Source organism: Helicoverpa zea, chromosome 13, assembly GCF_022581195.2.
Source record: "Helicoverpa zea isolate HzStark_Cry1AcR chromosome 13, ilHelZeax1.1, whole genome shotgun sequence".
NCBI classification, from domain to species: Eukaryota; Metazoa; Arthropoda; class Insecta; order Lepidoptera; family Noctuidae; genus Helicoverpa; species Helicoverpa zea.
In genome coordinates this window covers 10,040,196-10,054,089 of record NC_061464.1, presented here as the reverse complement: position 1 = coordinate 10,054,089, position 13,894 = coordinate 10,040,196, and the positions used below count along the sequence as shown (strand labels likewise).

The 13,894-nt window shown below is 36.9% G+C and overlaps 2 protein-coding genes across 3 annotated transcripts; one reads left to right on the top strand and one right to left on the bottom strand.

Annotated features, from left to right (window-relative positions):
• The first annotated feature begins 461 nt into the window (after positions 1-461).
• Positions 462-5,194, top strand: LOC124635995. Of its 2 annotated transcripts, none has more exons than XM_047171956.1 (8): positions 462-616; positions 1,465-1,548; positions 2,016-2,158; positions 2,320-2,485; positions 2,992-3,119; positions 3,515-3,652; positions 4,018-4,195; positions 4,484-5,194. In XM_047171956.1, exons 2-8 carry the CDS (start codon positions 1,474-1,476, stop codon positions 4,598-4,600), a joined length of 945 nt encoding a protein of 314 aa, XP_047027912.1. In that variant the 5' UTR covers positions 462-616; positions 1,465-1,473; the 3' UTR covers positions 4,601-5,194. The 2 variants fall into 2 exon arrangements, with proteins under 2 accessions (XP_047027912.1, XP_047027913.1); XM_047171957.1 differs by lacking the exon at positions 462-616 and adding an exon at positions 729-747.
• Positions 5,195-5,347: 153 nt separating this feature from the next.
• LOC124635765 (RNA-binding protein 28) lies at positions 5,348-13,856 on the bottom strand. The gene is made up of 11 exons (XM_047171717.1): positions 13,268-13,856; positions 12,525-12,641; positions 11,929-12,198; positions 11,361-11,540; positions 10,786-11,005; positions 10,150-10,327; positions 9,546-9,708; positions 9,020-9,125; positions 8,167-8,331; positions 7,433-7,532; positions 5,348-6,159 (listed from the first exon to the last, which is right to left on the bottom strand). Exons 1-11 carry the CDS (start codon positions 13,548-13,550, stop codon positions 5,485-5,487), a joined length of 2,457 nt encoding a protein of 818 aa, XP_047027673.1. The 5' UTR covers positions 13,551-13,856; the 3' UTR covers positions 5,348-5,484.
• Positions 13,857-13,894: the final 38 nt, after the last annotated feature.

Genomic DNA, 13,894 nt, shown 5'->3' with positions numbered 1-13,894 from the left:
GGTACAAAAGCCGGGACTTTTTTTAAACCACATTTTATAATTAGGTGGCTAGATTTTATACCTCTTCCTTCCGTAATAACCTTTCCTCCGATCTAAATGATGAGGAAAGGTTTTATAGGTTTTACTTACTGGTACAAAGGTGTACATGCTCCGTACCAAAATCAAAACATGATCAGCTGTTCAAAGTTGATGTTAAAGTGACAAAAAAACATCGTGTAGAACTACATAATACAATGTAGGTTCTTAGTAGTTCTTAGTCTAACCAGTCCATACCATATCAAAACTGAGAAGTATGTCCCTAAACAGCATATTCATCAATACCAATTTACAAATCAGCTCCACAACATAACTAACAATAAGATGACATTACCCAACTCTGCAGGAGGCAATTTTAGACATTTTGGCTTCCTCAATATTTACCCTTGATCTGATTTTGGCGGCGCCGGCCGACTCAGTCGACACACTACGTGTGCCCACAACGCACGTCCGTCGCGGCCGTTGACATAAATACGGGTCATTGATTTGCATAATAAACATAGCTTGTATTACAAAAAGTGAAACTTCTAACAATATAAATGGTATTTTGTATGTGATATTTATTCATTTGGATTTTAAGGTACGTACTTTTAGTATTAATTTTGTTAATTATGGTTTATGGTACGAAAATGCACGCATTGTTTGTTATCCTACTTATGTTTCGTCGCCGACGCGGTACAAAGTTCGAAGAAAGTCGGTAGGAATACAAATGTAGGTAACAACATTAGTTATATTTTTTAGTGTGCTGAAATATGTCTGGTTGAATATTTTGGCTACCTTAGTCTATTTTATTCTCAGTGCAGTGAAAGAATTTAGGTCAAAAGTTTGTTTATAACTCGCATAAACATTTGATACGTCTTATCAGTTTATCATTAATGCAATCCGCAATTGATACTCTTTTTGAGATGATGTTAGCATTTTTTACCTACCTGTATTACAACTAACTATTGATCTACCTAAATTCGGAAAAAAATGTGGTCTGTAATGTGAAGTTTTAAAGATAAAAATATTTTTATTTCTTTGCCTATATGTATAAGAAGTCTCGAATAATAGCTATAAAAGATAGCACAAAGTTTGCTCTAATTTCTAGCTAAGCAATACCGGTGTTTGTGACTCACAATTACCATTTAATTGACCCTTACTCCGCAGTATTGTACTTATCTACAATCGTAGGCTTATTGTACGAGTAACCCATATGTAAATAGCGCGATCAAAATAAAAATAATGTAAGGTCTTTATTTATTTATTCTGCAATATTATAACTTTACGAATTCTTCATTTTGTACCTCAGCTGAGTGAAAAACGGGTGTTTAGGTCAGCTCTAACCTGTCCTATGGGCAAAACAAACAAAAAAAGATTACATTAGACAGTTTAGTTCTACCTGAAATATGTAATTTTAAATTTCATACGGTTTCTCTTACATTTTAGGTCACAGAAATGGAAGCGCTACGGTTTAGAACCGTGGTTTCTTTCGCCACTAACCACGGGAAAAATCTTATTTGTTGTAAAAATGTAAGTATGATTTATCATATATCATAGTAATTATATCCTATATTCTGTTATTGGCTTGTTCAATGTCGTTGGGAAGCCGTTCCTAGACAGTTGTTAATAAATGCCACCCTAAATATTCTCCCCCTTCTGTTTGGTCAAACCAAGGGTGATCTAAGTTGTTTCGCATTTATGAGCTTATTATTGTTAAGTATAGTCAGCAACAAAAGTCTGAACCTTCTTCAGTTATTTCGTAATTTTGATTATGTTAATGGACTATTCTTTCTGACCTTACCATTACGATTATTTTTGAGGCAATCTGGAGAACCGTTCTCAGCTTTTCGTTTACATACTTTGGACCTATACAATGAACTTATAACAGCAATACTTAATAAAAAATCTTTTTCAACCGAGTTCCCAAAAGGTTCTGAACTCGACCGCGTATAATTTTTCAATCTTGCGTTATGGTTGTCTAATGAAATGCTTTCCAGGTAAACCCCCGTCCGTTGCTGTCATGCGTTCCTGTGGCTGTGGTGGGGGTAAATCGAAATGCGCACACGCAGAATATCTTTCAGAACATGACGTACATAAGCAATGATAAAGTGAAGTTAAAAGCGGATCCTAAAACTATGAAGTAAGAATTTTAACGTCGTATTTTATCACAAATACGCCTAAATAAAATATATCTTATGTTCTCCAAAGTCAGTATAAGTTCTTAATTTCATAATTCCAAAAATACTATTATTTCGTTTGCTATCCGAACCTAGAACTAAATTCTTACTCGTATTTTTTCAGACTAAACCAAAACATAGACAAGCCACTATGCATAATAATGAACTGGATGATGGCGAAACCTAACCACGTGCAGAAATATGCCAAGCTGTACTTAGACCATGGGTTCGACGTGGTCTCCGTGACATGTACACCTTGGCAACTTATGTGGCCAGCTAAAGGATCTCAGGTTTGACACGAATTCTAACTTACGCATTATTACCAATCAATGGGTGTTAGATTGGAGCCAATGTGTGGTTAGCCAATGTGGAGGACGATGTCATCAACGAAGTAGGTAGGTATACCTACTTACGCATCCGCTATGGTTCAGCGCTCAAAGATGTCTCGATTCATCTAAAAAACATCAACATAGTAGCTTGAATAAAGTTGCTAACGCCGTACAAGCGGTTTCTGGATACACTAGGGCCGCCGAAGTAGTTTTGTAGGTTTCACAAAGCAGCTCAGGTCTGGAAGTTAATGAAGATTAGGTAGGCTGTGTGTCGGAAAGCACATAATGAAGTTCCAGTGCCAGATCTCTCTCCGGTGGTTTGACTAATCAGGAAATAGAGAGAATACCACCTGTGTCTGCAGAAACGCTTGTGCACTGTAGGTAGACCTATCTCGTGCAGGTGATGATCGGTCTTACATTATTATATAAGTATAATGTCGATCTAGCATTTACTTTTGATGTTTCAGGTGTTAGCGAAAAGCTTGCTGCGGTTCATGGAAGCGAACACTCAGAACCCGCTGGTGGTGCACGGGTTTTCCGTCGGCGCGTACGTCTGGGCTGAGCTGCTCGTGCACGCAGTCAAAAATAAACAGCAGTAAGAGTTTTTACTTAGTTATAGGTACTACATGGCAATAAGCAGAGATAGGATCACACAGACTAAAGTGGCTAAATACTACGTCTCCTAATTTCAATAAACGATTCTCTGTGACAAACTTATTATTAAAAGAATTACGGAAATGGTTCCGAAATTGCCAGAAGCCCCGATGATTAAGCAGACGATCCACCCTCGGAATAAAGGAATCCACCAAAAGATACGATAAGGAATAAATAATAGACTTAATAAGACCCCCATATCCGGGTTATGCGAAAGAATTAGGAGGGATAGAAGATAAACAAATACATACATAGCCATCCCTCTGGTGCAGTTGTGGTTTTTTTTTTTTACATTACACCGAAACCTAATAAAAATGATCCCGTTTCTTCCCCCAGATACCAGCCAGTATTAGATCGCATAGCGTCCCAGGTGTGGGACTCCGGGGCTGATATCCACGAGATTCCCGTCGGCTTCCCGAGCGCCGTGTTCCCGAAGAACAAGGTCTTGCAGGAGATCTTCAGAACTTATATCAAGTAAGTGCCCATGTCTCTTATGTACCTCCCAGAAGCCATGTTTGAAGCAGCTGAAAATGATTCAGTTTCATCACATATTTTGCTATCGTGAAGGCCGCAGCAGCTTTACAAACAGTCATCTGTATTACCAATTTGCACATTCATGGCTTCTTAAGAAGTCTACTACAATCAACTTACCTATACCTTTCATTACTTTAGCTTTAGCAAAAACTAAGGAGATTTCCTATTAATTTTTTTAGAACCCTTCCTAAAAATGTGTACATTCATCAAAACGATCACTTTCTTGGAAACCAACCTTATTTTCACACAATATTCCTAAAAAAACAACATTAAACATGTGGTTTAATATCTCCGACCATCCCCAGGACCCACATGAAAGTATTCCACAACGTAGCGACGAAGCACTATATGAAAGCAACCGCAGTGTTTCACGAGACGCCCTGCAGAGCTCCCGGGCTGTTCCTCGTTTCCAAGACTGATCTGGTCGGCGCTGAAAAGAGGAGCAGGAGTGTTCACGATTCTTGGGTTAGGAGTGGGATGAAGGTTTGTGAAATATTTTTAAATGTTAGGTATATATCAACATTTTGTTGTAGGTACTAAGATTGTGTTCTAAAAGAAAATAATGTGATCGTGAAGACTATTTATGCTAGAACTTTCGAGAAGGTTCTTTGGGGAAATCAGGCCTCAATTTCCCAACGTAACATATTGTGTTTAGATTCTCCCGAAATCAAACTCCTCTTGACTTTTAAATAAAAGTACAGAGTATTCGTCTAGCATTAAAAACCTTACCACCTTTTAAATAAACTTCAAAATACAACACTTTTCCTACAGTGCAACTTTAAATGCTGGGACAAGTCGCCGCACGTGCTTCACTACATCTACCATCCAGAAGAGTACAAACAAGTTCTTTATTCACATCTTGAACAGTGTAGACTGCTGAAATCTTAGTCATACAGAAGTAACTATTAAGGTAGTCTGTGGTCATACTATTGATACGGTGAACTGGTTACTATCTATATAGTCCATACTAATTATTATAGAGAGGTTTTTATTTATTTGTAAAGGCTCCGAAACTACTTATAATCGATTTGAAAAATATCACTGTTGAGGTTTGGAAATTTATTTCATAGTGATAATTCATAGGACAATGATGCATTGAAAATTAAGTTACCAATATAAAAAGTAAGGCAAAAAGTTTTCTAACCAAAACTTCAACGCATGACGACTTTCGAGCTGGACATCATATGTATTTACATGATCACTTAAATACTTCCTACTTAACACCAATGCATTTACTTTTTGTTTTAAAATGCCGAATAACTTTGGTTAGTAGTATTTGTAAGATAGTCATAATATTACATTTGATTTAAATATGCGTTTTTGTTAAGGGGCATTTTTAGCTAAATAATGTTTGTCAGTATTTACACATAACTAGCAATATTTGCCAGTAATTTTTCGAAGATCTGAAAACTACTTCTTAATGTTATCATCTTTAAACAATATATAAGCATAATTACAACCTGGTTAATATATTGTTAATAAATGGTATTCTTCTGTACTATTTATAAGATTTTTGTATGAAAAAATAAAAAAATTGTACTTAAATAGTAGATGTTATTTATAAATTGCCAGTTTCATATTAGGGTGGATCGGATCGGGGAACCAGCAAGTGTGTCATAAAAGGAAACAAATGCGTCAAAGACAAAAATATATATTTAACTCAGTACATTATTTACAACAATTATATAAAATCATGTGTACAACGTATACACAAAACTTGCCATAAATACATTAGGCAGAGAGACAACTATTAACTTTTTCATAACCACAGATTATAGTAACCTATCAAACTTGGATCGATTATGGTTCTTATTCCTCTTCTTGTTGGGATTTTTATAAATTTTCTGTTTTGGCAACTTTATTCTCTCTTTAGCCGCCATTTTGAGTCTCTGCGCTCTCTTACTCTGCTTCTTCTCTGTTTTGACAGTTTGTCTATGGATTTCGGCCTGTGCTTTTAGTTTATGGTTGCTCCTCATTTTGTGTTGCGAACCTTCTTTCGCTGTTAATCCTGTGAATTCTCCGTATTCAAAGTTTCTTGGTTTTCTTACAAATTCTCCCGATTCATTCCTTCGGGCGCCTTGGTTTCTGTTATTCTTGTTAAATCTGTTGCCCCCTTGATTATTATTGTTATTTCTGTTGAAACCATTCTGTCCTTGATTCTGGTTTTTATTAAACCTATCAGCATTTTGATTTTCGTTATATTTTCTAGTATTATCACCGTCTTGGTTATTTTTGTTGAACTTATTCAATTTGCCGAATTTTCGTCTTTTAGCGTAACTCTCGTCTGGCGATATTTCTGGTTTCCGTTTCCTGTTTTTCCTGTTTGTGTTGTCGTTTTCGTCGCCATTTTGGTTAGCTAGAGGGTTATTGGCTATGGATTTCTCTAATCTTTTCTTTCTTGCGTTTAATGCTGTTCTGTCTTCTATGGAGAAAGATACTATGGGCCTCTGTGAAAGAAATTATAGTATTAGAATTGGCATATTGTGGCAGGTCCCAATATTTTATCTATCCGTTGTTTTGCTGACTAGAGATAGGAATTTGACATGGGTATAATTTAGGCGATCACCAAAAATATTTTTAAGACTCTAAGCTGAGGCACCAAATAAAATAAACAACTCCAAAAAAAATAAATTGACTTTATTAAAAGGGCACTAAAGTATATAATATTATGATCCAAAAAAAATAAAATAACATCAGAAAAATCGCAAATCTCGCACAAATATTATTTTTGGTTCCCAAAATGGATTAATGGTCACCAAATTCTATCCAACTAAAAGATTAATATTACTACCAAAATCAAAGTTAGTGATGAAAACGAATCGCTGCAAAACCGACTCCACGTAGTCTTGTCTGCCCTACCCCTAGAGTGCAATTCAAATCCGCGTGGGCGCAGAGGGGCGAGGCGGCCTGCGAGCTGAGGCGCAGGTAGTTTTTAAGGCTCGCCGCCGCGGCTGAGGCTGGCCGGCCCGCCGGCCAGCAAGCCGAAGCTGCGGTGGTGAGCGTGAAAACCATCTGCGACGATAAGCTCGCATGGGACCGCCGGAGCCCCGCAGTGCCGGAGCCGTGACAGAAGCCAAGCTTGCTGCATGTTTCGTGCTTACATTTTACTACTGAGTTACACACAAATTCATATAACAATAAATAAGCGACGTACGTTTGGGAACCCCAGTATATTAATTGGTATTTGGGAAATATTCTAGCGATCGTTAGCTTTTTTAGTCTAACAAAAATGACCAAATTAGGAGTCATGGTATTACATAATTGGTAACATCTAAGTAGTGACAATATATAATATTTGGTCTAAAGTGTATTTTAAAGGCGTCCATATATTTTTTTAGTAGTCAATAATACGAAAAAATGGTTTTACCTAACAATATTTTTGGAAACGTTATTTGGTGACCATTTATCCATTTTGGTAACCGTTTAGAATTTTTTTGGTAGTAACATAGGTACTTTTTTGGGTGGTGTTTAAACACAAGCCATTTGACATTACATGTATCATGTATGACAAATGATGTGGTCGCCTGTAATTGGGAGCGCACACTTAACCTAAACTATAAAATGACATAAATTATGTACTCCTGTTGGCAATCTTAATAAATAAATAATGTATGGGACTTATATAAAAATCTCTTTTAACCAGATCAACAGATAGATTGCATATCGGGAGTGGTTATTACAGTGTATCAATGTAGCCAGTTGGCAATAAGTTATACTTACATTATTCTTATCAAAGATATCAGGGTTGTTATTCAGTTTCCTCAGACAAGCCAAAGCGTCTTCATGTCGCGTGAACATTACGAAGCCGTAGCCTTTTGACCTGTAACAACAGTTTTTATTTTATTATCTGCAAGATTTACAATAACAGTATGGTCAATAATAAGACACAAGTCAATTTTGTAAAAAGTCCACGTAGAGATAATCTTGCACAATATCCGAATGTCAATCTATTTGCCTAGAAATTTTATCAAAATGGGTTCAATATTTTACTATGTGGAATTTATCTATTGCTTTCATAATGAAATGGTGCAGATACAAGGAATGATTACTCGCTGGTTTTTGTCTAGCTGCGTGGAATATATTTTTGATACGCGTTATAGCTTTTTAGATAGACTGTTTAGGTTATATTTAAAAGTACGTTATTGGATTGCATTTTAAGTAGTGGGAAAAACAAAACTGGTGAATCTGAATCAATATGTTTTGTCGTATTTTTATGCGCCCTAAAATTAGCAAGATATGGACGCAGTCAGTTAGTAAACGGGTTTCGCTTTGCTGCCGCGCAGCCGGTTACAAAATAAACATATTTCATTATCAATAACTACAATTTTTTATACCAAAACACAACAAAATAAAATTAACGTAGGTATCTATAAAACTTATTTAACTATAAGTTGACAAAGTTTGTGCACTGAATAAAATGCAATCCTGTATTCATAAGCCATGTGTATACATACGGGTGTTTCCCGTGGCTGCCGGTAGGGGTGCGCAGATCTCTCATGACGCGGCACTCGGTGACGGTGGCGCGCTTGTCAGCCGCGGTGACGCACACGCGACGCAACTTCGCGTCGTCAAAGTGCGCTGGTAAGTTAGATACTACGAGACGGTATCGCGATACGAATCTGTGGAAGAAATGTTGTATTTAAGAAAACGTAAAGGTAAGACAGACAGTTATATAGGAACTCAAAGAATTAGTGTAACTTTTTTTATATTTTTAAATATAAATAAAACTTTTGTGTATAAACAAAGTTAGCACAACACATTATGCTGAGTTGCTTGCAACATGTTGCTGACAATACTGCGTGTTGCAGAGTTGATAGGTAATAAAAGGCAAAGTACTTGTTTCCAGCAACTTTCTTGTTGCTCATCGACTATATTGCTAAACAGAAGTTTACCATGAATACTGGCCTTTAAAGACACGACAACGTCCACAATAAAACAAGAAGAAAAAAAAAATATCCTATAGTCAAAATCAAACGCGAAATAAATTTTGATTCAATGCAAAACTTTAAAATTACTTTTTAAGGAAACAATCATATTGAGCAAACCTACTTTACTTTACACTAGCTTCCGCCAGCGGCTTCGCCCGCGTGGTGTGTTGATAAAAAGTAGCCTATGTGTTAATCCAGGGTATCACCTATCTACATACCAAATTTCAGTCAAATCGGTCCAGCCGTTTTTACGTGATTGAATAACAAACATACATCCATACATTCTCACAAACTTTCACATTTATAATATAAGTAGGATATAAGTAGGATTTGCCATTTCCATAGACAGATTCCCTAAAACCCACTACAAATGTTATACCTGTTCAAATTCTTCAACATCTGCGTCTTGCTGCGCTCGAGAGCTAATCTCTTGGCCATGTCGGATGCCGACACGCCGACCGCCGCCTTCGTGCCTGCTACTACCACTGTAAATAGAAGAATATGTGTTAGAAAATATGAAAATATAGACAGATTTTCTATGAATACTTACTAAAAAACATAAAAGTAAGAAATCACATATCTAACGTACAAAAACCTGTATTCGAATAGAGAATATTCTCCTTTTTGAAGTTGGGTACAAATGCTGCTATTTTAGTTTTATGAACTGAAATAGCAACGTACATACTTCATTGTTATTTTTTTAAGTGACCATATCACAGTCATACATAATGTACTAATGTTAAAAATAGCTAAGTGTATTTTTTTCTTCATTAATTGTTCACAAACAGTAACTTTCTTTCCCGGAAACTTTGATGGGATTACTAAACAGTTCACAATAGGTATGTTGTTTATAATGATATGTCATATGTACCCATATCTCTCTTATCTTCCCAATTTGTACATACCTCCTTCTTTAACCAAGTAAAGGTTCCTGTTATCCTTGGCCTCCTTCTTGTTCCCTTTCTGCAGGTTTTCCCTCTTGAGTGCTGGCTTAACCATCATCGTCTGACCTTCTAGCTTCAGCTGGTCGGCGGGTAACGATAGGAATGTGTCTGCATGCTCTTTGTCCTGAAAGGTAAGTTTAAGGATTCAAAAGATTTTATTAGAGTAGGTACATATATGTTTTCACTCATTATTACAGTTATTTTGAAAAATTACTTGACATAACGTGGATAAAAACTTTCTTAAGACCAGCCCTAAGATCCAGGCTACTCGTATTTCCGAAACTTTGTCGATTGCAAGCAAAGCACACAAGAAAACTTATTAATAATAATTAATTTACTACGTGTTTTGCGTGTCGTCACTATCTATCTGACCTCAACCCAGTCATCTGAGCGACCCGATACCCTCTCTTAAGACCGATTGTCAGACATTCTGGCTTCTGGATACCTATATAAATTTTCTAGACTCTCGAAATAACCAAAATTATCACTAGGTACCTTTGGAATCGGAAATACATAAAAGAATTTATCTGCTTATAATTAATCAACTATTTCAAAAGCTACTTACAGCAAACTTAATGAACCCCGATCCTTTAGAGTGCTCAGTCATCTTATCGACGCATACAAGCGCGTATTTCACCGGCCCTGTTCTCTCGGCGAACTCTCGCAGCTGATCATTGTCAATACTGAACGGTATGTTCGTTACGAACACCGTGCAACCGTCTTCGGCGTCATTTAGTTTTATTCTGGAAAAAATATTTATATTAAGAACTAAAAAAACTAAACTTTGAAGTGTAAGGCCTGTCACTAAACTAGTAATATTAAATGTTCAAGGTTTTTAACATTTAGAAAAACAAGTAAGGACTTAGAATTGAACCCCGTGGAACGCCGATGGTTACAGATGATGTAAATCTTCTGTGGTTAAATTATACTAAATTTCCATTCTTTTATGCAAATAATCAGAAGACAGATAGCTTGGTTACTAATGCAATTTTAGTGAACGAAGTCGAAGGGTCACGCCAAGTTGAAGAATTAGCTACTATAAGCGTGGCAGATGGTAGGTTGTTCCCAAGTACTTGAATTTAGAACCTTATTATGACGAGTAACGAGAGAAATAAGTTTGTCTTTCGTTCACATATTGTTAATTACATAATTTTAGTATCAGTAATGTGATTAAGTAACTAATAAATCAAGCATTACAAACCTTTGATGTTCCGGTTTGACTTCAGACTCTGCATCTTCATCATCATCCACCTCATCCTCATCATCTTCATCCTCGTCATCATCATCATCATCATCATCGTCCTCACTATCCTCGTCGCTATCATCAGCGTCCTTCTTAACTTTCTTCACCACTTTCTTGTCATCTTCACTCTCTGAACCACTTTCTTCTTCATCATCATCTGAATTTTCTTCTGAATCACCTGAAATTGAACATGATATAATAATATACTAATTATTTTTTAAAATCTACTATTTGTCAGAAAAAACAACAATGCATCCAATACTGCATGTTTAAAATTGGGTTTTTTATTCAATTAATTTGTTTAGTTTCATAAACTGTACACTAAGAAGTGTATATTGTCAAATGAATTTAGAAAGCAACATAATAGAGTAATGGTTTAACTTTGCTAATTAAACTCCACATTCTATTATTACCCAAAATGGCTGCCTAGCAAAGACCAGATACCAGATACAGATACCAGATAGCACAGACCAGACTACATTATCTTTTTACAACCATTTCCAACCAAAACATAATAATAACATTTAACTCACTTTCGCTCTTAACCTCATCCTTAATATCTTCACTGGAGACATTCAACGGAGGCTTATCATCATCATCATCGCTGTCCGACTCCTCCTTCTTAATGTTTTCTTCCATCTCCAGTTGCTGGTTCACCATGTGCTGCATATACTTGTTCTTGGCGACTGCCCAGTCCACTGATATTGGCCGGCCTGGAAGTTAACAGTAGATTAGGATTGGGTGGACTTTTAGGATCAAGTTATTGATAGTTGCAAATATTTTCTGCTGGGGGTATGGGAAAGTAAGGAGTGATTTATTGATTTGACAACTATGAAAACTAAAGTTGACCTTAAAATTGTATTCTTTGGTTCAGTTATTCATGAAGAAAAGTTTTGTTTAAAATTGAAGAGCTTGTGGGTAAGTCAAAGCGGATTGATTGATCATAACAGTAAGCAACACTTGGTGTGGTCAGTCGTTGAATGGGTGCCCATCTTGTTATGACAAGTTCTTCCATGTTTTGGAAGGAACGATAAACTGATGGGTCCCAGCTATCATTGGTAAACAATAAATTATTACAAATCATAATAAAACACAACTTACCTAAAAATGGCTTCATATTAGTATTCAATAATGCCTTTTTAGCCATTGGTACGTTCTTAAAATGTACAAACGCACAACCCACTAGCTTGCCATCCGGCTTCTTTAGCAATTTGACCTCTAAGATGTCTCCATAAGGTGCAAAATGCTCTTTCAGTGTGTCTTCAGTGGCTTTGAAAGATATGTTACGGATAATAAGTCGGGCATTCCGGTTGACTCTTTCTTTTTTCTGCTTCTCTTCTTTGGGCTTTTCTTCATTTTCTGTGTTATCTCCTGAAAAAAAGTATTTTTGTTGTCATTTCAAGTTATAAAACATTTTTAGGGTAATATATCCTAAGCAAAATGTAAAGGTGGACTTGCACGATTTTCTGAATATTTTAATGATTGTGTAACAATATAATTATAATGTGAAACTTTGGATGTGTTGATGTATTACGGATATCAGTTTATCTTACCGATGAAATCAACTGAATGGATTTTGATGAGACATGGCAGTATAAAGCTTTATACATAGGCTATATTATATTGAGGTGTGGGAAGTAGTTTCCCTAAGACTTGTATGAAACCATTAGTAACCGCTAGTAAATAACAAAACATACTCTTAAAAGGTTTATGTTCATCTTCAGTGTTGCCGTTAAACCTTTGTCTTGCATTGTTCTCCATATTTTGTACGTAAGCCTTCTTTGATACAGCAAACGCTACATGTATGGGGCGCTCTGGAACAATACATAATCAATTATTATTATAGCAAGGATGGTATAGGAGTCCTGTGGAATATATCACAAATAATAACCCTTAAGGATGATATTAGGGTGCGTCCACAACTGGCGAATGTGCCGCGAATGTGCAGCTCGCGAGCCATTTGCGACCTGTCCGCGAGCTGCACGCGTGCATTTTTGTTCGTGCGCCGCTTCTGCGCCGCCCGCGCGCGGCCTAAGCGCCGTACGCGATCAGCGCGCAGGCGGCGCGCGACGTCTGACATCTTCGATAGTACTGAGCCAGTAAACGGAACTGTAAGGGCGAGAACTGAGTGCGCGCAGATCACGCGCCGCTCGCGCGCTCTATACGAGCCTTGCATGAGTTGCGCTAAAGAGGCGCACCAAACTATTGCAGTGACTGCACGCGCGCAGCTCGCAGGCAGCTCGCAATCGGCTCGCGTGCTGCACATTCGCCAGATGTGGACGCACCCTTAGACTTAACATAACACATTGATTACTCAAACTTCATGCAAATATCTGGGCAATTTGTTCATGAAAATGTACTACACTACTTATTCTCATCCACATCCACAGCAATTAAACTCTAATTGTGGCTTTAAATAAAAACATGGGTGTATTCTTACCTAGAAAAGGCTTCTTATTAGTAGCTGCGATAGCTTTTTCCGCCATAGCGACATCAGCAAAGTGCACAAAACCGCATCCCACCAGCTTCCCATCAGGTTTCTTCAACAAATTCACTTCCTGCACAGTTCCATACTTCTCGAAGTGCTCCTTCAACGCTTCTTTAGTCGCTTTGAAGGATATATTTCTCACAACTATCCGGCCAGTGCGTTCTGAGGGGTCTTTACTTTTACTGGTTTTTGCGTCGTCAACTCCCGAATAAAACTCATCGTCCATTTGACCCATCTTGGTCAGATGGTCTGTTTAAGTCTTTTAAAACGTACGTGTTTGGATTTTAGCTGAAATCACTGCAGTAAGTAAAGTAAGTTTCTATGGTAAAAATTCACGTGGTAAATCAAAACATAACCTTCACGATTGATCGATATTTACGACGCCAAAAATTAATTTTGAATGGAATAGACACTGTATATACACAGAAATTATTGAGTAGTTTCTAAAATAGACACTTGTAATAATTACAATTCTATTAAAATATTTAAATTAAAATTGCCGTAAAATATAAAATCCTACGGCAATGCAATGCGCAGTTACTGACATTTCTTATGTTGACAACTTTGACGTGCCGCTGG

Bases quoted from the DNA above. Each gene is read 5' to 3' on its own strand.
- LOC124635765 (XM_047171717.1), bottom strand. From the start codon at position 13,550: ATGGGTCAAATGGACGATGAGTTTTATTCGGGAGTTGACGACGCAAAA. The intron at 11,006-11,360 runs GTGAGTTAAATG...GTTCAATTTCAG, and splicing joins GGATGAGGTTAAGAGCGAAA to GTGATTCAGAAGAAAATTCA. The intron at 8,332-9,019 runs GTATAACATTTG...TTTCTTCCACAG, and splicing joins ATGTTGAAGAATTTGAACAG to ATTCGTATCGCGATACCGTC.
- LOC124635995 (XM_047171956.1), top strand. From the start codon at position 1,474: ATGGAAGCGCTACGGTTTAGAACCGTGGTTTCTTTCGCCACTAACCAC. The intron at 2,486-2,991 runs GTTTGACACGAA...TTGATGTTTCAG, and splicing joins GGCCAGCTAAAGGATCTCAG to GTGTTAGCGAAAAGCTTGCT. The intron at 3,653-4,017 runs GTAAGTGCCCAT...GACCATCCCCAG, and splicing joins ATCTTCAGAACTTATATCAA to GACCCACATGAAAGTATTCC.